The sequence below is a fragment of the Dendropsophus ebraccatus genome, chromosome 4 (genome assembly GCF_027789765.1).
Source record: "Dendropsophus ebraccatus isolate aDenEbr1 chromosome 4, aDenEbr1.pat, whole genome shotgun sequence".
NCBI lineage: Eukaryota > Metazoa > Chordata > Amphibia > Anura > Hylidae > Dendropsophus > Dendropsophus ebraccatus.
Window position 1 is genome coordinate 7,780,804 of NC_091457.1, and position 26,387 is coordinate 7,807,190.

At 45.7% G+C, this 26,387-nt stretch overlaps 3 protein-coding genes across 3 annotated transcripts; 2 read left to right on the forward strand and 1 right to left on the reverse strand.

Annotated features, from left to right (window-relative positions):
• The first annotated feature begins 2,966 nt into the window (after positions 1–2,966).
• Positions 2,967–21,183, forward strand: ZDHHC13 (zinc finger DHHC-type palmitoyltransferase 13). Its single transcript, XM_069965089.1, has 17 exons — positions 2,967–3,074; positions 6,028–6,170; positions 7,800–7,922; positions 8,150–8,227; positions 10,406–10,550; positions 11,145–11,209; positions 12,223–12,385; positions 12,472–12,597; positions 13,007–13,140; positions 13,579–13,679; positions 14,582–14,706; positions 14,951–15,013; positions 16,064–16,157; positions 16,266–16,349; positions 16,430–16,587; positions 17,521–17,618; positions 18,309–21,183. Exons 1-17 carry the CDS (start codon positions 3,063–3,065, stop codon positions 18,445–18,447), a joined length of 1,851 nt encoding a protein of 616 aa, XP_069821190.1. The 5' UTR covers positions 2,967–3,062; the 3' UTR covers positions 18,448–21,183.
• LOC138787845 (uncharacterized) lies at positions 19,361–21,183 on the forward strand. Its single transcript, XM_069965090.1, has 2 exons — positions 19,361–19,601; positions 19,653–21,183. The coding sequence occupies exons 1-2, from the start codon at positions 19,361–19,363 to the stop codon at positions 20,537–20,539; spliced, it is 1,128 nt and encodes a 375-aa protein (XP_069821191.1). The 3' UTR covers positions 20,540–21,183.
• Positions 21,184–21,472: 289 nt separating this feature from the next.
• CSRP3 (cysteine and glycine rich protein 3) lies at positions 21,473–26,014 on the reverse strand. The gene is made up of 6 exons (XM_069968042.1): positions 25,847–26,014; positions 24,375–24,498; positions 22,754–22,922; positions 22,376–22,508; positions 21,764–21,857; positions 21,473–21,660 (listed from the first exon to the last, which is right to left on the reverse strand). The coding sequence occupies exons 2-6, from the start codon at positions 24,484–24,486 to the stop codon at positions 21,584–21,586; spliced, it is 585 nt and encodes a 194-aa protein (XP_069824143.1). The 5' UTR covers positions 24,487–24,498; positions 25,847–26,014; the 3' UTR covers positions 21,473–21,583.
• Between the last annotated feature and the right edge of the window lie 373 nt (positions 26,015–26,387).

Sequence of the window (26,387 nt, forward strand, 5' to 3'; positions counted from 1 at the left end):
CCATATAGGCATTTGCATATGGGGGGGCCACATTCGAGCCCATCGCCGATTCCCTCTTCTGCAAATAATAGTCATTTTTGTACATGAAATAGTTCTCATAGAGAACTAATTCCAAAAGGTCCAAGAAAAAAAGATTTCTGGTCAGCAGAATATGTGCTCTGATCCAATAACCATTCAGTTGACCTGCGTCCCTTCAGGTGTTCAATAGAGGTATATAGACTTATCACGTCAATCGTCACCAACCAATCGTCCTCTTTAATGTCCGTCAAATCCCTCACTGCTAATCCCTCAACTAAATATGATTTTGTAAGTTTCACCAAGGGTGTCAATACCCTATCCAGTTTTGGATAGTGGGGTCAGGACAGAGTCCATAGAGGCCACTAACGGTCTATCTGGAGGGTTGGTCAAGGTCTTATGTACCTTCGGCAGGACATAAAAAACTGAAGTTATGGGATGTTCTACTCGTAAATAATTTGCCATTTTGGTATCAATCACACTATCGACATAACATTGTATCACATTTTCAATTTTTCTCTGTATTCCCAGCAGGGGATTACCCTGTAACTTCTCATATGTGTCATAGTCCGAGAGCTGGCGCATGACTTCCATATCCCCCATATGTCCATTAGGCCATATAACTTTCTTTGTCAGAGCCTGTGTTGGTGTAGATACCCCTAGAAACTACCCAGGACTTCGTTCTCTGGTACATGTGATGACATCATCATCTTGCTCTATTTTAGCAGAAGAAAGAGAGATCAACATACAACTGGGAGGACCTAGTTACTAGGGTAAACTTAGATGCCCTATATTCCTACTCTTTCTCAATGTATCTGACTACTCTTTGTAGTTTGCCATTTAGTTAAAGGAGAAGTCTGGCAAAATTTTTTACTAAAGTATTGTATTGCCCCCCAAAAGTTATACAGATCCCCAATATACACTTATTACGGGAAATGCACATAAAGTGCTTTTTTCCCTGCACTTACTACTGCATCAAGGCTTCACTTGATGTATAACATGGTGATGTCACTTCCTGGATAACATGGTGATGTCACTTCCTGGATAACATGGTGATGTCACTTCCTGGATAACATGGTGATGTCACTTCCTGGATAACATGGTGATGTCACGTCTCGACTCCCAGAGCTGTGCGGGCTGTGGCTGCTGGAGAGGATGATGGCAGAGGGATGCTCAGTGTCCCTCCAGTGCCCTGTGTCCCTCAGTGTGCCCCTGCCATCAGTTGGGTCGTGACATCACCATTTTATCCAGGAAGTAACATCACCATGTGATTCAGGAAGTTACATCACCATGTTTATCCAGGAAGTGACATCACCATGTTTATCCAGGAAGTGACATCACCATGTTATCCAGGAAGTGACATCACCATGTTATCCAGGAAGTGACATCACCATGTTATCCAGGAAGTGACATCACCATGTTATCCAGGAAGTGAAGCCTTGATGCAGTAGTAAGTGCAGGGAAAAAAGCACTTTATAAGCATTTTCTGTAATAAGTGTATACTTATATACTTGTATAACTTTTGGGGGACAACACAATACTTTAATAAAACTTTTCGCTGGACTTCTCCTTTAATGCAGCAACAGGGTGTAATCCTGCACTGTGAAGACGTTCTCATTAAAGGGGTTATCCATCGCTACAAATACATGGCTACTTTTCCCCCTCTCTTGTCTCCAGTTCAGGTGCGGTTTGCTTTTAAGCTCCATTTACTTCAATGGAACTGAGTTCCAAACCCTACCCAATCTGGAGACAAGAGAGGGGAAAAAGTGGCCATGTTTTTGTAGCGTTGGATAACCCCTCAAAATCTTTGGCTATACAAGGTTGACAATATAGACCGCATGGTTATCCAGCGCTACAAAAACATGGCCACTTCTGACCCACTCTTGTCTCCAGTTCAGGTGTGGTTTGCACTTAAGCTCCATTTACTTCAATGGAACTGAGTTTCAAACCTCACCCAAACTGGAGACAAGAGTGGGGCAAAAGTGGGCATGTTTTTGTAGCACTGGATAACCCCTTTAACTGCACAACTCTATGACCGGAATGACCGATCTTACTGCACTTGGTTCCACTGGCTGCAATATATGGATACGGACGAATACAAATCTTTGATGTCTTCATAAATACCGGTGAAATCTCCCCTTCTCTTCCTCTTCTTTCCGCCTCCCTTTCACACTGTTTATTTTTCTTCTACCTATATATTGGCTTAATGGAGTCTTCTTGGGTTATGAATTTCGACGACTGTTTTACATGTCTCATATGCCCATACCTGAATTAGATACATTAAAGTCTATGGAAAAACAGCCGTCTGGTTTGCGCCACACAGCCGTAGCTGGAATCTAATTGTATGTTTCCACGGCTGTCATTTAGGCGTCAAAAAGCAGCCATTTTATGCAAATTATGGCTACGTTTTGGCGCCAAAGCGACGGCCATCCAAATATACGTCCAGATAAAAGAACATAGACTTAGATTCCAAATACGTCCATGTTTCATCCCTATTTTACTGTGTCTGAACATAGCCTTAAAGTGTGTGTGTCGCAAAGTACGCCGGACTCTTCGTTCCTCAAGTCTGCAAATACTGTAGGATTTGGGTGCAGAATCGGCGCCCAAATCCTTATTGTGTGAATCTGTTTTCTGACAAGGAATTTCTGTGGTGACAAGAAATATAAACTTTTTTCCCCCAATCACATTGTGTGTGTGGAGATTCCTCACACGTCGCCTCACACTCCGCGCGCTAGCTGTCGCTCTCGACACACGAGAAGAACAGAACACCACGTGACTGGATGTTTTCCCGCCCTCACGTCCCTTCTATAACCGCTCTCCATGACAGACGCGCCTTGCCGCCGCGCTCCTTCTCATTGGTTGACGGGGTTTGATTGACAACCTGTACGGATAGGCGCGTCTCTTGCTGCGCCCCGCCAATCACAGAGGGGTTTGATGGATAGGCGGGTCTCGTGCTCCGTCCCACCAATCACAGAGGGGGAGTGTTTAGTAACCAGGAAGTAAGTGCTCCAGTGGGGAGCGGTCCGGTGCAGGAGCCCCGAGTCATCATGAGCTCCCCGGTAAGTGGCCTTATATATACCCCGTCTTCTATGGTCTCCATGGTAACTGACCTGTATTTACCTTACATGCATGTTGCGTCACCCCCCTAATAGGATGGGTGGTATTTACCATTCAGTGTAGGAGCTCCCCTTTAAGAAAGTATCACACATGTAATATACGACCCCCCTGTAAGGAGATGTATATACACCATACAGTATATGACCCCTGTAAGGAGATGTATATACACCATACAGTATATGACCCCCGGTAAGGAGATGTATATACACCATACAGTATATGTCCCCTGTAAGGAGATGTATATACACCATACAGTACATGACCCCTGTAAGGAGATGTATATACACCATACAGTATATGACCTCTGTAAGGAGATGTATATACACCATACAGTATATGTCCCCTGTAAGGAGATGTATATACACCATACAGTATATGACCTATGTAAGGAGATGTATATACACCATACAGTATATGATCCCCCTGTAAGGAGATGTATATACACCATACAGTATATGACCCCCGGTAAGGAGATGTATATACACCATACAGTATATGTCCCCTGTAAGGAGATGTATATACACCATACAGTATATGTCCCCTGTAAGGAGATGTATATACACCATACAGTATATGACCTATGTAAGGAGATGTATATACACCATACAGTATATGATCCCCCTGTAAGGAGATGTATATACACCATACAGTATATGACCCCCGGTAAGGAGATGTATATACACCATACAGTATATGTCCCCTGTAAGGAGATGTATATACACCATACAGTACATGACCCCTGTAAGGAGATGTATATACACCATACAGTATATGACCTCTGTAAGGAGATGTATATACACCATACAGTATATGTCCCCTGTAAGGAGATGTATATACACCATACAGTACATGACCCCTGTAAGGAGATGTATATACACAATACAGTATATGTCCCCTGTAAGGAGATGTATATACACCATACAGTATATGACCCCCTGTAAGGAGATGTATATACACCATACAGTATATGATCCCCCTGTAAGGAGATGTATATACACCATACAGTATATGACCCCCGGTAAGGAGATGTATATACACCATACAGTATATGTCCCCCGGTAAGGAGATGTATATACACCATACAGTACATGACCCCTGTAAGGAGATGTATATACACCATACAGTATATGACCTCTGTAAGGAGATGTATATACACCATACAGTATATGTCCCCTGTAAGGAGATGTATATACACCATACAGTATATGTCCCCTGTAAGGAGATGTATATACACCATACAGTATATGACCCCTGTAAGGAGATGTATATACACCATACAGTATATGTCCCCTGTAAGGAGATGTATATACACCATACAGTATATTACCCCCTGTAAGGAGATGTATATACACCATACAGTATATGTCCCCTGTAAGGAAATGTATATACACCATACAGTATATGACCCCCTGTAAGGAGATGTATATGTCCCCTGTAAGGAGGTGTATATACACCATACAGTATATGACTCCCTGTAAGGAGATGTATATACACCATACAGTATATGATCCCCTGTAAGGAGATGTATATACACCATACAGTACATGACCCCCTGTAAGGAGATGTATATACACCATACAGTACATGATCCCCCTGTAAGGAGATGTATATATACACCATACAGTATATGTCCCCTGTAAGGAGATGTATATACACCATACAGTACATGATCCCCCTGTAAGGAGATGTGTATATATACACCATACAGTATATGTCCCCTGTAAGGAGATGTATATACACTATACAGTACATGATCCCCTGTAAGGAGATGTATATACACCATACAGTACATGATCCCCTGTAAGGAGATGTATATACACCATACAGTACATGACCCCCTGTAAGGAGATGTATATACACCATACAGTATATGTCCCCTGTAAGGAGGTGTATATACCCCATACAGTACATGATCCCCTGTAAGGAGATGTATATACACCATACAGTATATGATCCCCCTGTAAGGAGATGTATATGTCCCCTGTAAGGAGATGTATATACACCATACAGTATATGACCCCCGGTAAGGAGATGTATATACACCATACAGTATATGATCCCCCTGTAAGGAGATGTATATGTCCCCTGTAAGGAGATGTATACACACCATACAGTATATGTCCCCCTGTAAGGAGATGTATATACACCATACAGTATATGACCCCCGGTAAGGAGATGTATATACACCATACAGTATATGTCCCCCTGTAAGGAGATGTATATACACCATACAGTATATGACCCCCGGTAAGGAGATGTATATACACCATACAGTATATGCCCCTGTAAGGAGATGTATATACACCATACAGTATATGCCCCTGTAAGGAGATGTATATACACCATACAGTATATGCCCCTGTAAGGAGATGTATATACACCATACAGTATATGACCCCCGGTAAGGAGATGTATATGTCCCCTGTAAGGAGTAGTATATACACAATACAGTATATGACCCCCTGTAAGGTGATGTATATACACCATACAGTATATGACCCCCTGTAAGGAGATATATATACACCATACAGTATATGTCCCCTGTAAGGTGATGTATATACACCATACAGTATATGACCCCCTGTAAGGAGATATATATACACCATACAGTATATGTCCCCTGTAAGGAGATGTGTGTCTATCATATAGTATATATCTCTTCATAGTATATGTAAGGTACTCCATGTAGGTGTATATGGCGGTATTATATGTGTATGTCTGTGCACCCCCCCATTGATCAGACTTATATTGTTGGATAAATATACTATAATGGTGCGTTCACACCTACAAGATCTGCAGCAGATTTCATTTAAATAACTGAACACAGCATCAAATCTGCTGCAGATCCTGTAGGTGTGAACACACCCTAATAGCTTTTTCTCTGTTTTTCTGTAGTGTAAATCGCCCCATTCCCACTGTCACCAGCACAGTCACCACCACCATGGTGGGCAACATGGCGGACCAGGCGAGGACCCAGAAGTGGCTGCCCAGCAAGCGGTGGAGGATTACAGCTCCTGGGATATTGTAAAAGCCACACAGTGAGTATGTGGGGGACCCCCGTCTCTATGCTATCACAGTGTTATTAGGGGTGCCGGTTCCATCAGGCTCGGCTGTGTGGTGACCCATTACAGTCTATGGGTCATTGCACATGATCACAGTCTAGAGCTCGGGCTCCATACACTGTCATTGGCCTCATGGCTTGTGATTGCAGGCGGCCCATGGATGACAATACACTTTCATAAGCTTCTCATTTAAAGGGGTACTGTAGAAAAAATTCAGATCAACTGGTGTTAGAAAGCTATATATCTTGTAATTTACGTCTATGTAATATTCTCCAGTCGTCCAGTACTTATTAGCTGCTGTATGTCCTGCAGGAAGTGGTGTATTCTCTCCAGTCTGACACAGTGCTGTCTGCTGCCACCTCTGTCCATGTCAGGAACTGTGCAGAGCAGGAGAGGTTTTCTATGGGGATTTGCTGCAGCTATGGACAGAGGTGGCAGCAGAGAGCACTGTGTCAGACTGGAGAGACTACACCACTTCCTGCAGGACATACAGCAGCTGATAAGTACTGGAAGACTGGAGATTTGTTAGTAGTAAGTAAATTACAAATCTCTGACACCAGTTGATTTGAAAAAAATGTATTTTTGCTAGAGTACCCCTTTAACCTAATGTGTGGCTGAGGTGATAAGTACACATGGCGGGCAGCCAGGCTGGCACTTACAGGGGGAAATAGCGCAGCCTGTAGCATGTGAAGTATATGACAGACTCCGGAGGTCGCTCTGGCCCTGGTGTGTCGGTGGGATTGTTATTCCGTGCTCTCCCATTGCTCGTCTCCAGCCTCCCCTCCCCCACCCTCGCTCTGTTTGCGTTCGCCTTGTTCGGGTTATTAGACTCCGCTATAACCATTGTGTAAATCGCCTCTTCTATCCGTCTCTGTTTACATAAGTCGAATGATTCACACGGCCTTTGTGTCCCTTCAATCCCACAATACACCAGGAGATTGAATGTCCTCTATATACTTTGATTAGTGTATGGGTATATATGTGTGCCGCAGTGCAGTGTACAGGATTAGGGGATATAGCCGTCTATATGCACATGGTCATTCAGTCAGTATGAGACGGGAAATTGGTGTTGGGAGGGGGGACCATGATCTGGTTGTACTCATTTTATGTACTCAACTTTTAAGGGGTAACATATATATATATATATATATATATTTATTTTTTTTTTTTTCATATCAACTGGTGTAAGAAAGTTCTAAAGATTTGTCATTTACTTCTATTTAAAAATTTCCAGTCTACCAGTACTTATCAGCTGCTATATGTCCTGCAGGAAGTGGTGTATTCTCTCCAGTCTGACACAGTGCTCTCTGCTGCCACCTCTGTCCATGTCAGGAACTGTCCAGAGCAGGAGAGGTTTTCTATGGGGATTTGCTGCTGCTCTGGACAGTTCCTGACATGGACAGAGGTGGCAGCAGAGAGCACTGTGTCAGACTGGAAAGAATACACCACTTCCTGCAGCACATACAGCAGCTGATAAGTACTGGAAGACTGGAGATTTTGTAATAGAAGTTAATTACAAATCTATAGAACTTTCCGGCATCAGTTCATTTGAAAGAAAAAAAATTCTCCAGAATACCCTTTTAAACTAATTTTCTTCTCTTTCAGACACGGTTTGCTTGACCGATGCAGAGAGCTGGTAGAGGCCGGCTATGACGTCCGGCAACCGGATAGCGAGAACGTGACGCTGCTGCACTGGGCGGCCATAAATAATAGACTGGAGCTTGTAAAGTACGTAGACCCCCTGTGTATATACAGCAGGGATGAGGGATCCTCGGCCCTCCAGCCATCGCAGAACTACAACTCCCATCATGCCTGGATGGCCAAAGCAAAGCTTTGTCTGTCCTGGCATGATGGGAATTGTAGTTCTGCAACAGCTGGAGGGCCGAGGGTCCCTCATCCCTGATATACAACAATACAACCATAGCTAACAGACCATATGTTTCTTCTATACCCAGATACTTCATCTCCAAAGGGGCCATCGTGGACCAGCTGGGGGGAACATTAAACTCCACTCCGCTCCACTGGGCCGTCAGGTATCGGACACCGTATTTATTTCCTATAGATGTGTATTCTATGATGGAGGGGACAGCGCCCCCTGTGGTCAGTCAGCAGGAGCCCATAATAACAGTGTATTCTATGATGGAGGGGACAGCGCCCCCTGTGGTCAGTCAGCAGGAGCCCATAATAACAGTGTATTCTATGATGGAGGGGACAGCGCCCCCTGTGGTCAGTCAGCAGGAGCCCATAATAACAGTGTATTCTATGATGGAGGGGACAGCGCCCCCTGTGGTCAGTTAGCAGGAGCCCATAATAACAGTGTATTCTATGATGGAGGGGACAGCGCCCCTTGTGGTCACCCAGCAGGAGCCCATAATAACAGTGTATTCTATGATGGAGGGGACAGCGCCCCCTGTGGAGATCAGTCAGCAGGAGCCCATAGTGAGTGTATTCTATGATGGAGGGGACAGCGCCCCTTGTGGTCAGTCAGCAGGAGCCCATAATAACAGTGTATTCTATGATGGAGGGGACAGCGCCCCTTGTGGTCAGTCAGCAGGAGCCCATAATAACAGTGTATTCTATGATGGAGGGGACAGCGCCCCCTGTGATCAGTCATCAGAAGCCCATAGTGAGTGTATTCTATGAGGGAGGGGACAGCGCCCCCTGTGGTCACCCAGCAGGAGCCCATAATAACAGTGTATTCTATGATGGAGGGGACAGCGCCCCCTGTGGTCACCCAGCAGGAGCCCATAATAACAGTGTATTCTATGATGGAGGGGACAGCGCCCCCTGTGGTCAGTCAGCAGGAGCCCATAGTGAGTGTATTCTATGATGGAGGGGACAGCGCCCCCTGTGGAGATCAGGTTTGCAGGTCAGGTTTTTCCTGTTTATTACAGACAGGAACTGTGGGAGTAACAGGTTATTCTGGGTGAGTGCCTGTGCCCCCTGGCATCAGCTCACTAAGCTCATATCCTGTGTAGTAAGTGGTGACCCCACCCGTGTATCCCTCATTATGAGATTACCCCGCCGCTGCCTCATTCAGTCACATTACAGGGGCCCGTCCACCTTGTGCTTCCTGGATAGTCAGATGTGCGGGGGCTCCGCTGTCCGATCACCTCCGTCTCTCCAGAATCCACATCATGTGTAATTAGAACGGCCGCCTCCGCACTCCATGGCCCTGGCTTCTTACTAGAAATAAAACTTATTCATAGTATCAAAAAAAAAGTTTGTTTTATACTTTGTTTCAGTTTTATATTTTTTATTTTTATACATTTTGAAGCCAAAGAATCCATCCTGATTAAAGGGGTACTCTGGCGAAAATAATTTAAAAAAAAAAAAAACAGATTTCAGAAAGTAGATTTGTAATTTACTTCTATTTAAAAATCTCCAGTACTTATCAGTTGCAGTAAGTCCTGCAGGAAGTGGTGTATTCTTTCCAGTCCTTATCAGCTGCTGTATGTCCTGCAGGAAGTGGTGTACTCTCTCCAGTCTGACACAGTGCTCTCTGCTGCCACCTCTGTCCATGTCAGGAACTGTCCATAGCTGCAGCAAATCCCCATAGAAAACCTCTCCTGCTCTGGACAGTTCCTGACATAAACAGAGGTGGCAGCAGAGAGCAGGACATACAGCAGCTGATAAGTACTGCAATAATTTTTTATAGAAGTAAATTACAAATCTCTGCCCCTTTCCGGCGCCTGTTGATTTAAAAGAATTCACCCTTTAAATAAAAGTTTGGGCGCACCAAAAGTTTGGATCAGTTGGGCTCCAGGTGCTGAGACCTCCACCGATCACTAGGATGAATGGGGAGAAGTGATCTGTTAAGTGCTTCTATCCCTACAGCTAGGAAACTTTCTATAGGAGAGAGACTGGCAGGGAAGCGCTTAGGCATGCGCTTCACCCAGCATGTTCTCCTGATCACTGGGGGTCTCAGCTCCCAGACCCCAACCCTGACCCAATTATTTGACAGAATTTTGCAAGGCATTGTTCTATAACACGGTATCATTGTTAGGCACTGGCGAGGTCGCGATGTTCTGTCTGCAGGCAGCTGCTGTTTATAAATCTTCATAGGGCGATTGTTACATCTAATGGCTCCATTCATATACAGGTTTTAGTGGGAGCCATGTAATACTTCATTTGCCCTGTGGGGGCACTGCAGCGGTTTAGATTACAGCTGATTGTTGTGGTTCTAGGCTCTAATACGTTTCTCTTTACAGACAAGGACATCTCCAGACTATTATACTGCTGATGAGGTGCGGCGCTGACCCCACTCTGATCGATGGGGAAGGATATAACAGCGTACACCTGGCCGTCCTGTACCAGCACATGCCCATCATCGCCTATCTGGTCGCAAAAGGACAGGTACATAGGCCGTGCGATCCCATCTGATTTACCTTCATCTTTGTGTCCACCATTGCTATTGTCTTAAAGGGGTATTTCACCAAATATTTTTTCTTTAAAATCAACTGGTGCCAGAGATTTGTAATTTACTTCTATTTAAAAAAAAAAATCTCCAGACTTCCAGTACTTATCAGCTGCTGTGTGTCCTACAGGAAGTGGTGTATTCTCTTCAGGCTGACACAGCGCTCTCTGCTGCCACCTCTGTCCATGTCAGGAACTGTCCAGAGCAGGAGAGGTTTTCTATGGGGATTTGCTGCTGCTCTGGACAGTTCCTGACATGGACAGAGGTGGCAGCAGAGAGCGATTTGTCAGACTAGATAGAATACCCTACTTCCTGCAGCATATACAGCAGCTGATAAGTACTGGAAGACTGCAGATTTTCAAATAGAAGTAAATTACAGGTCTATAGAACTTTCTTAAACCGATTGATTTGAAAGGAAAGGATTTTTGCCGGAGTACCCCTTTAAGGATTTGTAAAGTTGCTTTATAGGCGACTAAGGCAGTACAGTGATATTAGTGACTGATGGTCCTCTGTCTTTATTCTCTTCTGTACAGAACATCGATGGACCAGATATGAATGGAATGACTCCGCTCATGCTGTCTGCACAGAAAATTATCGGGTAATGATCGTCCACATAGAAAGAATGGAGAATGTGTCAGTCTGTGTGTGTTTGTGTGTGTGTGTGTGTGTATATATATATATATATATATATATATATATATATATATATATATATATATATATATATATATATATATATATGATAGATATCTGTTATAGCCATGGCCGCCTTTTTGTATCCTTTCTTTTGTTATTGCCTTAATGCATCCCAAAAGATAAATGCACACAGTTCCAATGCAGACCTATATGTCTCCATGGTAACAGACTACAAACAAACCCAGTGTAGTCAGATCATGTAGCCATAGTCCCTTCTGCTTGTACTCTCCTTCTGTGTACAGTCAGTAGGTTAGCAAGGAGTCAGAAACAGCTAAAAGGCAACAGGACTGCAGGAGGCAACTACTTGTGGCTTATTTGTTGTCTGTTACCGTGAGCCACATTGATTTGCATAGGGGCTGCTGACACAAAACGGTAGATTATTATTATTATATATATATATATTTTTTTTTTTTGCAAAGTTACTTTATTTTCCACCTTAGTCTGTGTTCACACGTACAGGATCTGCAGCAGATTTGATGGCACAGATCCAAAGCTGCAGATTTGTCTTAAATCTGCTGCAGATCCTGTAAGTGTGAACACACCCTTCAAGGGGGTTGTTCGCCAAAAATTAAAAAAAAAAAAGTTTTTTCCATTCAAATCAACAGGTGCCAGAGATTTGTACTTCTTTTGCAAATTCTCAAGTCTTCCAGTACTTATCAGCTGCTGTATGTTGTGCACTTCCTGCAGGACGTACAGCAGATGATAAGTACTTAATAGAAGTAAATTACAAATCTGTAGAACTTTCTGGAACCAGTAGACTTGAAAGAAAAAAAAATGCATCTGTGCTTCCTAAATTGTATACATTCTGCAGTCCTATCTTGTGGTTTCCCAGGTTTCGCCCTTACATCTCTTATCTCTATAGTCATGCATGTCATCCCAATCAGTCATTGTGATAAGATCTCTGCTTTCCTACAGAATGGAACCCACAAGCTTCCTCCTAAAGCTCAACCCGTCCTTGAATCTGGCTGACAAGATCCACAGGAACACGGCGCTGCACTGGGCCGTCTCCTCCGGCAATATCAATGCTGTGGATCTGCTGCTGGAGGCCGGGTGCAGCATGGATGTACAGAACGCTAAGGTCAGAAGCAGCGACCACTTTGTGTGAGATTCTCACTCCCATCGGACTCGCTTCCCATCCACAACCGACTCTTTTGTGTTTTATAGGGGGAAACTCCTCTCGACCTCGCCCGGCAGTCCAGAAATCGCATCCTAATCCATATCATGACGAGTGAAGCCAATTCTAGATCGGCCAGGAATTCTAGAGCCTTAAAGGTCCTCCAGAAGTACGAGGTGAGGGGGCAGTCTGCAATCTGCACGAGTCCTCCCATAGATCTGACCTCATTCAAGGGATGCTATGGATATATATAGAGCCCCATAGGTTAGTATAGGGATGGAGCATGGACTGGATGTAATGGGGGCTGGGAGCAGCTCCCAGTTCCTTCGCCTTCTGGCTGTTGCAAAACCACAATTCCCATCATGCCTGGACAGCCAAAGCTAAAGCTTTGGCTATCTAGGCATGATGGGAATTGTGGTTTTGCAACAGCTGGATGGCCAAAGTTTCCCCATCCCTGTTCTATCCCATGATGCATTATGGATCAAACAGGTATAATTCCCTTTTGGGGTAAATTCTATGTACTCGCTGTCCCCGTTATTTGTACATGATTGCTTATACTGTGTGTGACCTTTTACTTTCCTCCAGGTCTCATTGGTCACGATAGTCTGCCTGTCTCTCCTGGGGGGCGTCGGATACATCCTGAATATAAATACGGACTCCTGGCTCTTAAAGGGGACACTACTCGCTCTGGTCACTGCTGGGTCCCAGCTCTTCACTAGGTACGTTACACGGCGGAACAGGGAAGTCTCAGCTATAGCATTAGATAGACGGATGAGAGCTGAGGAAGATGGAGGAGAACCAAGTGATAGAACAGCAGTCCTGATGAGAACTAGTAGGTCCTAGATAGGGGCGTTAAACTCCGGCCCTCCAGCTGTTGCTAAACTACAATTCCCATCATGCCTGGACAGTCAAAGCTTTAGCATGATGGGAATTGTAGTTTTGTAACAGTTGGAGGGCCTGAGTTTGACACCTGTGCCCTAGGAAGAAGACAACATGGGCTCTACATGACACATAATGGACGACCAACCATCAGAGACTGGGGTCTTCCTAGAGGACATGGCCCATGTGCATAATACATTGGATATCGGGATAGGTTGGTAGTCTTTTCAGAGAAGTTTTGTTTGTATTCATCTGTTCTTATATGTTGTCTTTTCCAGGCGATTTGTTGGTCCGTCCAGTCAGAAGCACATGCCCGCCATCCTCTTCATCAGTGCCATCTTCTGGATGTTCATGACGTGGTTTATCTGCTTTCTACCTGATATCCTTTTTATGTTTTTTAAAAAATACTATGGAATTCTGCTTTGCATGCTGAGTGTAGTAGTCCTGTAATGTGAAAGTCTAGTTCTCCTCCATTACCTTCCAGAGATCGCCCATAGCAGCACCAAGTTATACTTGCAGTGGGGAAAATAAGTATCTTATACACTGCAGATTTGGCAGATTTTCCCACCTGCAAAGAATGGAGAGGAATGTAATATTTATCATAGGTACACTTCACTTGTGAGAGACCAAATGTATAAGAAAAATACTAAAAAATCACCTGTTTTATCTCAATACCTGTATAATAATCACCTGTCCACAAAATCACACTCAAACATCTCCACCATAGCCAAGACCAAAGAGCCAGGAACAACATTGTAGACCTGCACAAGGCTTTGATGGACTATAGGAAATAGGCAATAGACAATAGACAATAGGCATAAAAAACACCTGTCCACACAATCAATCACACTCCAACATCTCCACCATAGCCAAGACCAGAGAGCCAGGGACAAAACTGTAGACCTGCATAAGGCTGGGATGGGCTACAGGACAAATGGCAAGCAGCTTGGTGATTGGCAACAACTGTTGGTGCACTTATATAGAATGAAAGAAACACAAGATAACTCTCACTCTTACTTGGTCTGGGGCTCCATGCAAGAACTCACCTCGTGGGGTAAGGATAATTCTGAAAAAGATCAGGAATTAGCCCAGCACAACACAGGAGGACCTGGTCACTGACGTGAAGAGAGCTGGGACCACAGTCTCATAGATTACTGTTAGTAACACACTATGCTGTCATGGATTATACACACGGTCCCCCGGCTCACACCAGCACATGTCCAGGTCCCTATTAAATATTTTATTAGCCATCGTTCACGTTCCTTAATTTGGTTCCGTCACATCTGGCTCAAGCGACTGTCCAGGTGCCGTTTGTGACCAGCGTCTTCCTGCTTTTATATTATTTCTACAAGACGTGGAGAACAGATCCGGGATACATCAGGTGCTCAGAAGAGGAGAGGAAGCAGGTGCGTTCATGTGTTCCTATGGGGTGGGTAATATAGTCGCCATTAGTAGCACTGGACCATGGCTTCTGCTGCTGTGGGTGCGGCTGTCGGGGCATGCTGGGAAATGTAGTTCTGCAACAGCTGGAGGGCCATTACATTAGTGGAAACACTAGTGCACTAAAAGATCTATAGATCTATAAGTATACTGAGAGGGAGAAGTGACCTTCCCCCTGGTGTTAATGTATGGATGTTATGTGTATTGCAGACCATCATCACTCTCGCTGAAGCCGGATGCCTGGATGTCAGACTGTTCTGCACTTCGTGCCTGGTGCGTCTCTCCTGTGTGTCATAGCCAATCAGATTGGGCGAGTACAGGCAGCCATGGTTTTTCTGGGATCCTTCCTATGACCCTAGCGTGGAATAATCCACTAGATACGCTGAGATCAGCAGATAGCAGAGTATCCTATGGGGGATGGATGCGACACATGGCGTCTATCACAGACATCTAGTGTAGAGCCAGAGGGTCTACAGGAAGCAATGCAGGGACCCCCCCTCTTCTTTCCCTACTACACGACCACTTGGGACTTACAGGAGCAGGGAGTACTGCCATTGATGGGGAAGTGGTGGGGGTCTAACTATAGGGACTCCCACAGATCCTGAGAACCAGGACATAATTGTCCCCAGAGTCAGTGGTGCGGGTCGCCACTCTATTCATAGTCCGTGGGCCCATCAAACATTTATGAGCTGAGCTTGGAAACGTCTAGCGTCTGTCTATAGGGTGAGTGGTGATCGTGCAAGTGTAGTCCGCACCATTCATTCATTCCAGGGACAATATAGTATAGTATCTCTGCACAGTGCCTGGTTCACTGGATTTAAAGGGGTACTACAGTGATTTCCCCCCCCCCCCCCCCAAAATCAACTGGTTTTGGTAAGTTATGTACATTTGTAATTTACTTCTATTTGAAAATCTTCGGACTTCCAGTACTTATCAGCTGCTGTATGTCCTGTAGGAAGGGGTGTATTCTCTCCAGTCTGACACAGTGCTGTCTGCTGCCACCTCTGTCCATGTCAGGAACTGTCCAGAGCAAGAGAGGTTTTCTATGGGGATTTGCTGCTGCTCTGGACAGTTCCTGACATGGACAGAGGTGGCAGCAGAGAGCACTGTGTCAGACTGGAGAGAATACACCACTCCCTGAAGGACATACAGCAGCTGATAAGTACTGGAAGACTGGAGAATTTTAAATAGAAGTACATTACAAATCTATATAACTCTCTGAAACCAGTTGAATTGAAAGAAAAAAAAAATAGTACGCCTTTAATACTAAAGATTCTGTATTTATATGTGTGTGGTGCATTAACCCCTTGTATTTCCCTGCAGGTGAAGAAGCCGCTGAGGTCTATGCACTGTCATGCGTGTAATGCCTGTGTGGCTAAGTATGACCAGCACTGTATATGGACCGGACATTGTATAGGTGAGATGAGATCCGGTGGGGTTGTCACCCAGCTTTCCTATAGTCCTGAATGGCCCTTATACAGTACGTTCTATATGATCAGCCTTGTGTGTCCTCCCTTCTCTCCAGGTGCCGGGAACCATCATTACTTTGTGCTCTTCCTAGTGGCGCTGACCGTCATGGGTCACTGGATGATCTATGCGTCTGCTCTGTGTAAGAACCAGTATGGCGGCCGGGAATTCCCGCGTGACGGGATTGTTACGTAATCTCATCCGTTTCTTCCTCTCTTGTAGTTTGGGTCAATCAGTGCTCCAGCAGCTTACAGAAGGACGGCATTGGTGCTTTCCTGGAGGAGATCATATCGTGTTCCCCGTGGGTCCTCTACATCTTCCTCATTACGTGTTCTCTCACGGTTTGGGGCACGCTGATGCTGATACTACAGATGTACCAGGTGACACCCATTATAATGGCATAGTCCTCATAGTTTCCATCAGTCCCTTAGTCTGTGAATGACTCGGCAGGATGCGTGATCGCCCGGACCTCCTCCTAGCCACATCATGGTAGAGAGGTAGGAGGTAGATGGGAGGTAGGAGGTAGATGGGAGGTAGGAGGTAGATGGGAGGTAGGAGGTAGATGGGAGGTAGGAGGTAGATGGGAGGTAGGAGGTAGTAGAGAGGTAGGAGGATAGATGGGAGGTAGGAGGATAGATGGGAGGTAGGAGGATAGATGGGAGGTAGGAGGATAGATGGGAGGTAGGAGGTAGTAGAGAGGTAGGAGGAAGTAGAGAGGTAGGAGGTAGTAGAGAGGTAGGAGGTAGTAGAGAGGTAGGAGGTAGTAGAGAGGTAGGAGGTAGTAGAGAGGTAGGAGGTAGTAGAGAGGTAGGAGGTAGTAGAGAGGTAGTAGAGCGGTAGTAGAGCGGTAGGAGGTAGTAGAGCGGTAGGAGGTAGTAGAGCGGTAGGAGGTAGTAGAGCGGTAGGAGGTAGTAGAGAGATAGGAGGTAGTAGAGAGGTAGGAGGTAGTAGAGAGGTAGGAGGTAGTAGAGAGGTAGGAGGTAGTAGAGAGGTAGGAGGTAGTAGAGAGGTAGGAGGTAGTAGAGAGGTAGGAGGTAGTAGAGAGGTAGGAGGATAGATGGGAGGTAGGAGGATAGATGGGAGGTAGATAGGGGGGTAGATGGAGGTAGATAGGGAGGTAGATAGGGATCTGGGATCCCAGTGATCCTGAGAATAAAGGGTTACAGGGCTGCTTTAGTGCTGCATGGTATCGGGGAGACTGATCATATAGTGAGGTATATACTAGACATACAGGACCCCTATGGATGGGAGTACACAGTGATTGTCACCTGTATGTGGTGGATTATATTGTTTTTCTTTCTCGGTCCGGGCAGATCGCGTTTCTAGGTCTGACGACTCACGAACGGTTCAGTCTCCAGATGCAGAACAGATTCAGCAAGCACCAAGTGCCTCTGCGGAGATCTCCATTCAAGTAAGTGCTGTGTATGTGAGCAGGGCCTGAGTGATGAGATGTAGCATTGCATTATGATTGGTGGGGGTCGTGTCATGCATAGTCCCTGACGCCCGTCCATGGTCCGTCCTGTTCTGCATCACCCAGAATTCAGTGCACAGTCTGAGAGTGTTAGGGTACTATTACACAGAACGATAATTGGCTGAATCAGCCCGATATATATTTGTCGGGCCCCGACCACGCACCGCTATGTGTAATAACGTTGCGCGGCCAGCGACTGACGATATACATTACCTATCCACGCTCCAGGGCTGCTCCAGCAGTCTTCTTCTCAGAGTCCTGCGGGCTCTAGCTTCAGAGTGCCAGGACCGCCTCGGCCTGTGATTGGCTGAGTAGCCTGTCAGCTGACAGGCCGCTCTGAAGCTAGAGTCCGCAGGACCCGGGAAGAAGCGGACCGTAGCAACAGCCCTGGACCGTGGATAGGTAATGTATATAGTTCAAACAAGGGCTGCAAGGACATCGGTAACAATGTCCTTGCAGCCCTTGTTAAACGATTATCGGGCCGTGTAATAGTAAACGAGCCACGATCTAGCAAAACGGCGCTCGTTTACAGGTATTATCGAGCCCCCATCGGCCCGTGTAATACCACCCTAAGTCAGGTGAGGACCGGGGTCCAGTCCATTGACCTACATTGTCCTTCCTATATTCCAGCCGCGGCTGTATCCAGAATCTGGCGGATTTCTTCCGATGTCGGTGCTTCGGGTTGATCAAAACCAATCCTGTAGACTGGACGCAGCAATACCACAACGTCTTCCAGGCCTCCATGATGAGGAGCGCCCAGCCTGTCTAGAGGAATCCCACATGACCCCAGAAGCCATGCCGTGCCTACTAGTTACCGCCATCCTCAGGTGACACTAGGATAGTAACCCCTGGGGGTCCTTTCTATAGCCCACCCTCTGCAGGGACCTCCGGACCTATCTATGGTCAAGGTGCAGACAGGACTTTCCCCATAAATGTGTTTACAGTTCGGATCATCCGGAACATTCCTGGGTTCTCACCACTGTATGTATATATTATACTGTATATATATATTAGTATCTTCTTCACGTTCACCTGTCACAGATTTGTATAGAAGATCAAACCCCCAATGTACATGTAATATAGAGCGCTTCATCTCCAGGCATCGCCCCCATCTATCAAGGCGGCAGAGAGGACACAGATTGTTCTTCAACAACTGAAGGAGGGGGAAACATTAAAGGGGTTCTCCAGTTCTCTTCTTACAAAAACATGTCCGCCACCTTGCAGAAACAGCGCCTCTCCTGTCCTCAGGTCGGGTGTGCTATTGCAGCTCAGTTCCATTAAAGTGAATGGAGGGAAATTGTAATACCACACACAACCTGGAACTGGGGGTGGTGCTGTTTTCCAAGAAAGTAGCCTCTTCCCCCCCCCTAATCCTGGATAACCCTCTTTAGTCCCGTTTCAATAAGGTCTGGTGCTGATGCTTTGCCTATAAGCTTCAGAATAAAGAAGGACTGGCCAGGCTGTGCTTTATTCTCCCCCATCCCTTGCCCTTGTGTCCTGTAGAGATAAGCGGCTGCTGAGGTCATAGAAAGTTCTGTATAAGGAAAAGTTGGACTCCTTTATGTTGGATATGAGAAGTATTGGGGCAGGTCAGGTTTCAGCCTCTGGGAAGGAGAACTTTCCCATTTATTGACGGCAAGCAGAGATCTTGCAAAGAGTAAGGGATTGAAGTAAGACCTAGAATGCTGGGAGTTATACATATTGCACCAGCTAGAGAGCCTGTGGTTGTCAGGGCTTGCTGGGAGTTATATATTGCACCAACGAGAGAGCCTGTGGTTGTCAGGGCATGCTGGGAGTTGTATATTGCACCAGTTAAGGAGCCTGTGGTTGTCAGGGCATGCTGGGAGTTATATATTGCACCAGTTAAGGAGCCTGTGGTTGTCAGGGCATGCTGGGAGTTGTATATTACACCAGTTAAGGAGCCTGTGGTTGTCAGGGCTTGCTGGGAGTTATATATTGCACCAACGAGAGAGCCTGTGGTTGTCAGGGCATGCTGGGAGTTATATATTACACCAGTTAAGGAGCCTGTGGTTGTCAGGGCATGCTGGGATTTCTATATTGCACCAGTTAAGGAGCCTGTGGTTGTCAGGGCATGCTGGGAGTTATATATTGCACCAGTTAAGGAGCCTGTGGTTGTCAGGGCATGCTGGGAGTTATATATTGCACCAGCTAGAGAGCCTGTGGTTGTCAGGGCATGCTGGGAGTTATATATTGCACCAGCTAGGGGGCCTGTGGTTGTCAGGGCTTGCTGGGAGTTATATATTGCACCAGTTAAGGAGCCTGTGGTTGTCAGGGCATGCTGGGAGTTGTATATTGCACCAGTTAAGGAGCCTGTGGTTGTCAGGGCTTGCTGGGAGTTATATATTGCACCAGCTAGGGGGCCTGTGGTTGTCAGGGCATGCTGGGAGTTATATATTGCACCAGCTAGGGGGCCTGTGGTTGTCAGGGCATGCTGGGAGTTATATATTGCACCAGTTAAGGAGCCTGTGGTTGTCAGGGCTTGCTGGGAGTTATATATTGCACCAGTTAAGGAGCCTGTGGTTGTCAGGGCTTTCTGGGAGTTATATATTGCACCAGTTAAGGAGCCTGTGGTTGTCAGGGCTTGCTGGGAGTTATATATTGCACCAGTTAAGGAGCCTGTGGTTGTCAGGGCATGCTGGGAGTTATATATTGCACCAGTTAAGGAGCCTGTGGTTGTCAGGGCATGCTGGGAGTTGTATATTGCACCAGTTAAGGAGCCTGTGGTTGTCAGGGCATGCTGGGAGTTATATATTGCACCAGCTAGAGAGCCTGTGGTTGTCAGGGCATGCTGGGAGTTGCAGCGTGACTATGAGAGTGAGGGGTGGAGGGGTTCAGTGTGACTACTGCACTGTTCTTAGAGGAGGCTGCAGCTCTGGTGAGTCAGCCTGTAAAATAAGGTTCATAAGGGTGGCCATTATATTCTATAAAGTGCCTTGATATTAATCCTAGAACGGATCATTTGTTCTAAACGAATTGTCCAGGCTTAGAAAAACATGGCCGCTTTCCTCCAGAAACAGTGTCTCTCCTGTCCTCCGTTTGGGTGCAGTATTGTAGCTCAGTTCCATTGAAGTGAATGGAGCTAAGTTGTATTACCACACACAACCTGAGGACAGAGGTGGTGCTGTTTTTGCAAAAAAATAGCCGTGTGTTTTTAAATCCAGGGTAACCAGATTTCAGACAGTCCTTTCAAGTGCACGGTGTATGTCCATATGGAGGCTGGTACGGCTGGGTAGTTGCCCATAGAACATACAGCGCTCCGCTAGCATAATAGGGAAATTCCTTTAATCCGGCATCTGACAATCCAGACTGAGCGGATTGTATATATCGGGTTATCAGTGGATTATAGCAGATCTGTTCTATAACCATCCGATTGACTGTGGGCAGTGCTGGGGGCTGACGCGCTCTCTGGCGTTACATGCTATGCACTATGTATATTTATATATTTTACATGAGGACTGTTTAATAAATCATTTCTTATAATAAAGTGAAGTCCCGTTGTGTGTTTTTACCGATATACTGTATCTTTTCTGTGTAATGGAGCTGGGTCAGCTGATCAAAAAAAAATCATGTAGGGATCTAGTGATCGTGCGATCAGCCCTGGCTGCACGATTACCGAGCCTTGTAATAGTCTCTATATACGAGCACCGATCTAGGAGATACAAGGAACCAATGGGATCCAGTATTCTGTCTCACGCGTCCAATGACCAATCACCACCTCCATTCTCGAGGGGGAAAAAAGAAGAAAAACTTTTTGGAAACTTTTTAAACTTTCTTTATTCCCTAACTTTCCAGACCCGGCCCAGTCTATAATCTGTGATCTCAGAGATTCTTTCTAGAGTCTCGCGTCATCTTCAAGTGATGTCACTTTGTTCTGATCTGGCGCCTCAGCCTTCCTTCTGCTCCACCTGCGTCAGTCCTCCGTGCCCGATTCCTTTCGGACCAAAGTTTTTTGCGTAACAAACTGGAGAGAGAAATAGGATTCTGTGTTTTCCATGGTGAACTAGGGAGAAGCCCCCTCCTCGCTGCCCCCTCACTACTGTTTTGTATGGGAAGCCATGACTGACCTTTACAGTAGATTTCTCCGTCCTTCTCAGTGACAATGGTGGAGTCCAAACTCTTCCCGCACAGGGCGCACCGGAAACAGGTTTTATGCCAGGGCTGTGGAATAAGAGGAGATAACCACTTTAACCCTTCAAATGTGCTGTCAATCCTGCATGGTTTTGTTTAACCCTTCAAAGTGGTGCCAAGGTGATGTTAGTGCTCTCGGTGCTGTGTGGTCAGGGAAGCCTTGATTTACCTTTCATGCTCAGCCTGCAGACACACCGCCCTTGCTTTCTCCTCTCCTGCAGATACTAAGCCCCGCTCCCACTTTCTGTGTTCTGTCCTGATTTAGCTGTTACTAGAGACAGATGTCTCCTAACAACCAGTAGTGGACAGCAGCTTGGAGGGAAGTGAGACACTTTGTGGCAAAGACTTTAGATATGGTTTACACCATGGGCAGGGAACCTTGGCTCTCCAGCTGTTGCAAAACTACAACTCCCATCATGCCCTGACAGCTGTAGATTGGGGGGACACTGCACTTTTTTGGAGGGGTTCCTTTATAGTGATAATGTTGGGAGTCATTGGTAATGGTAGTGGGTTTCTGACCCTGTTGCCCCAATACGTCTGTCACTCACCCTTCCGCCTCCCATCACTTTCTCGGCAGCATAGACTGATTTTCCACATCTGGAACACTTATCCGTGGAGCCGAACTTCTGTGCGAACTTGGTGGAATGTTGGGTGGTGGGCGAGCCCCGGCTGGGGTGAGTCCTGGAAGAGCACATAGAATCAGCTACAAGATTCCTCTATACATAGATCCTGAACTGACACATTGTAGCGAACCGATCTGTGCTGCTGCTGTATATAGCTTACAGAAAATGGTGCAGACTGGAAACAACTGTAACAAACCCTCAGCTGTAAGAAATTGGGGGACGATCAGGAATTGGAGAAATAACATTGACCAATCGGAAGCGGAGAGCTGGAAAATGGCAAATAATTAAAGGGGCTGTACTCACTCTGCAACTTCAATGCCAAATCTCTCTCCGGTGTCAGTGCTCAGGCAGCCGGCGCCTTGTCCGTAGCCGTATCCCTTAGGGCCGTACTTCCTCCCATAACAAGACTTGCAGTAGATTTCAGATTCATGAGCAGCGACCGTAGTGCTATCCAAGGCTTTCCTGCAAACCACTGCACGACATGAGACAGATTATACAGGGACTGGGGGCAACTGAGGGGTCACCACTGATCCTGAGTTACTTCCTGTATTATACTCCAGAGCTGCACTCACTATTCTGCTGGTGGGGTCACTGTGTACATACATTACTGATCCTGAGTTACATCCTGTATTATACTCCAGAGCTGCACTCACTATTCTGCTGGTGGGGTCACTTCTAAGTATTCCTGACATTGTGTCACGTCTCATCGTCCACACCTACAGCAAATTCTTCTGTTACCTATAACCTCAATGTATACAGGCTGCCCTATACTCCAGAGCTGCACTCACTATTCTGCTGGTGGGGTCACTGTGTACATACATTACATTACTGATCCTGAGTTACATCCTGTATTATACCCCAGAGCCGCACTCACTATTCTGCTGGTGGGGTCACTGTGTACATACGTTACTGGTCCTGAGTTACATCCTGTATTATACCCCAGAGCTGCACTCACTATTCTGCTGGTGGGGTCACTGTGTACATACATTACATTACTGATCCTGAGTTACATCCTGTATTATACTCCAGAGCTGCACTCACTATTCTGCTGGTGGGGTCACTGTGTACATACATTACTGATGCTGGGGTCACTGTATGTGTGTATGTATATATATAATATATAATCTCAGCCTGTGACCTTGTATCGTCCTTGCAGTGAGGCCTGATATAACAATGCTCTCGGGTCTCAGCCGGTAATCTCACAATCCAGGACACAACGCTCTGGAGATAACGTCCAGAAAGTGAGAGGTCAGACGTTATTTCGGTCCTGCCAACCAGGGCGCTGTGACTGAGGGCGCGGGGGCAGCTGCCAACCCCAGGGGCTGCAGGGACGGAAACTCTGACAGATAAATCCCGGTTATTCTTGGAAAAGTCTGTGAGAATTTATTGTGACAGATGCGGAGAGAGTCAGGAGGTCTCTGAGACTTGTCACATCGCGCCTGCGGCCCCCATGGAGATATCAAGAAGGTGAGAGACGGTGGAGTCCGAAAGGCGTCCCTGCACCGACCAGTGTCCTGTACATCACAAGCCCTACCCCGCCAGCCTTGTTTGTATATGTCTTAAAGGGATTATCCAGGATTACAACAAAAGACCAGATACTTTCTTGCAGAAACAGCGCCACCCCTTCCTCAGGTTATGTGTGGTATTACAACTCAGATCCATATTAATACATTATGATTACTGATTGCTCGATGTGTTTTGACAGCAGACACTGCAGGTCATCAGTGTGTAGTATTAGGGGTTGGTATATATATATATTTTATATATTCATGTGGTAACAAATATGTCTTTTAACCCCTAAACCTCCCAAATCTACAAATTTCCATACAGCCAAGACAACTGAAAAATACTAATTAAAAAAAAATGGCTGCTGAAGTGCAAGGAGGCGAAACTGGTAGGGCTGTGTCCCCGGCTGTGCACTTACTGCAGATGAAGCAGGGTTTGTGGAAGCTGCGGCCGTTGCACTGGATCTCCTCGGCGTGGTACACAGTCTTCCCACAGGCTCCGCACTTCGCTCCGCCGCCCAGATTCGGCATCGTCCAAGAAATCTGGAATGAGTGAGCAGGATAATGTGACCTACATCTATATACTGCTGTACCTGGAAACAGTCAGCAAGCAGGGATAATATTGCTGACGGCTCGTTCTATGGCTCTATGTGTAACTATGGGCTCTGTACATAGCTAGTCCTGCTCTCAGCTATATAACATGTATCAGTCTGGAGTCCAAGCTGTAGAGCTCACAGAGCATTGTCTGTAGACAGGACTAGCTATGTACAATGTATCAGTCTGGAGCTCACAGAGTATTGTCTACACTGGATACTGAAAGCAGGACTACCTATGTACAATGTATCAGTCTGGAGCTCACAGAGCATTGTCTACACTGGATACTGAGAGCAGGACTAGCTATGTACAATGTATCAGTCTGGAGCTCACAGAGTATTGTCTACACTGGATACAGCTGAGAGCAGGACTAGCTATGTACAATGTATCAGTCTGGAGCTCACAGAGTATTGTCTACACTGGATACTGAAAGCAGGACTAGCTATGTACAATGTATCAGTCTGGAGCTCACAGAGCATTGTCTACACTGGATACAGCTGAGAGCAGGACTAGCTATGTACAATGTATCAGTCTGGAGCTCACAGAGCATTGTCTACACTGGATACAGCTGAGAACAGGACTAGCTATGTACAATGTATCAGTCTGGAGCTCACAGAGCATTATACACTGGATACAGCTGAGAGCAGGACTAGCTATGTACAATGTATCAGTCTGGTATTTGCCACCAGTTGTTGTATTGCAGCAATGCATCACTTATAAGAAGTGGAGCTACTTTATATACTGTATATACCCTTCTCCCGCTTTATGTATACAGCTCCTGTGCAGGTCTATGCGCTTCTGATATAACAGACTACAGTTAGTTCTACCTCACAGCAATAGATGAAATACATAATAACAAGTAAGAAGTATCACCCAGCATAAGGTACGGTCTGTATATATGAAGCCACATCAGTCTGCATTGGAGCTGTGCACACAAAACGGAGGAGATATTCTTTTAATAATAAAAATTAGAAGAATAGCTTCATGTTTTATGTGAGACGCATTGGAGCAAATGCAACATAAAATGCGATATAAATCCAAGACTAGAGAAAAAAATTCTGGATGGAGCTCGCAGAAATCCACGGGCATCTAGCAATAGAGGTGATAAGTAATATTCATCCGAAGAAAAAGAAAATCTGCCCTGTGTGAATGAGTCTAATAAAGCAGAAGGATTATATATATATATATATATATATATATATATATATATATATATATATATTAATGTGTGTGTGTGTGTGTATATATATATATATATATATATACACAATCATATAATCATTAGTGCAGCACTCACCGGCTCCGCAGACCAGTCCTCTAGAGAGATGGCAGCCACTGTAAGGTCTGCACAGAGTCCTGGACCCTTTAAATTCCCCAGAAAGATCTTTCCTTGGGTGATGATTGATGAAGAAGAACATGTCTGAAATCAGACGGCCAAAAATAGCTCCTGATCAATCCCTGGATCATTTCCTAGCGGTAGAGAGAGAGGGAGGCGGATAACAATGACTTCTGGAATTTCACTTAGGAGTTTTCCAGAAAGGAGGGGGGGGTGCATGGTGTCACGAATCACACAGCATCATGGGAATCTCCCAGCAGGGAGAGGGTTAATACACAGCTACAAACTACACAATAGGATAAACCAGGGTTCCCTGACGTGCTGGGAGTTGTAGCTGGAGAGCCACAGGTTGGGGGACACTGGCGTAAAGGATGTATAGTGATGAAGATCAATGAACGGAATATCTGTGATTCTCATTCTTGCTTTGCTACTGTGTAGCAATAATCGTATAGAGGTAGATACCAGGTCTGCAGACTATACAGTGATAACAGTGCAGTTATAT

Excerpts from the sequence above, each read along its gene's own strand:
- CSRP3 (XM_069968042.1), bottom strand. The coding sequence starts at position 24,486 with ATGCCGAATCTGGGCGGCGGAGCGAAGTGCGGAGCCTGTGGGAAGACT. Across the intron at positions 22,923-24,374 it reads CAAACCCTGCTTCATCTGCA|TGGTTTGCAGGAAAGCCTTG; the intron begins GTAAGTGCACAG and ends CATGTCGTGCAG. Across the intron at positions 21,661-21,763 it reads CGGAGAAATCTACTGTAAAG|TTTGTTACGCAAAAAACTTT; the intron begins GTCAGTCATGGC and ends TTCTCTCTCCAG.
- ZDHHC13 (XM_069965089.1), top strand. Across the intron at positions 12,598-13,006 it reads AGGTCCTCCAGAAGTACGAG|GTCTCATTGGTCACGATAGT; the intron begins GTGAGGGGGCAG and ends ACTTTCCTCCAG. Across the intron at positions 13,680-14,581 it reads GTTTATCTGCTTTCTACCTG|ATCTGGCTCAAGCGACTGTC; the intron begins ATATCCTTTTTA and ends TGGTTCCGTCAC.
- LOC138787845 (XM_069965090.1), top strand. The coding sequence starts at position 19,361 with ATGCTGGGAGTTATACATATTGCACCAGCTAGAGAGCCTGTGGTTGTC. Across the intron at positions 19,602-19,652 it reads TATTACACCAGTTAAGGAGC|CTGTGGTTGTCAGGGCATGC; the intron begins CTGTGGTTGTCA and ends CAACGAGAGAGC.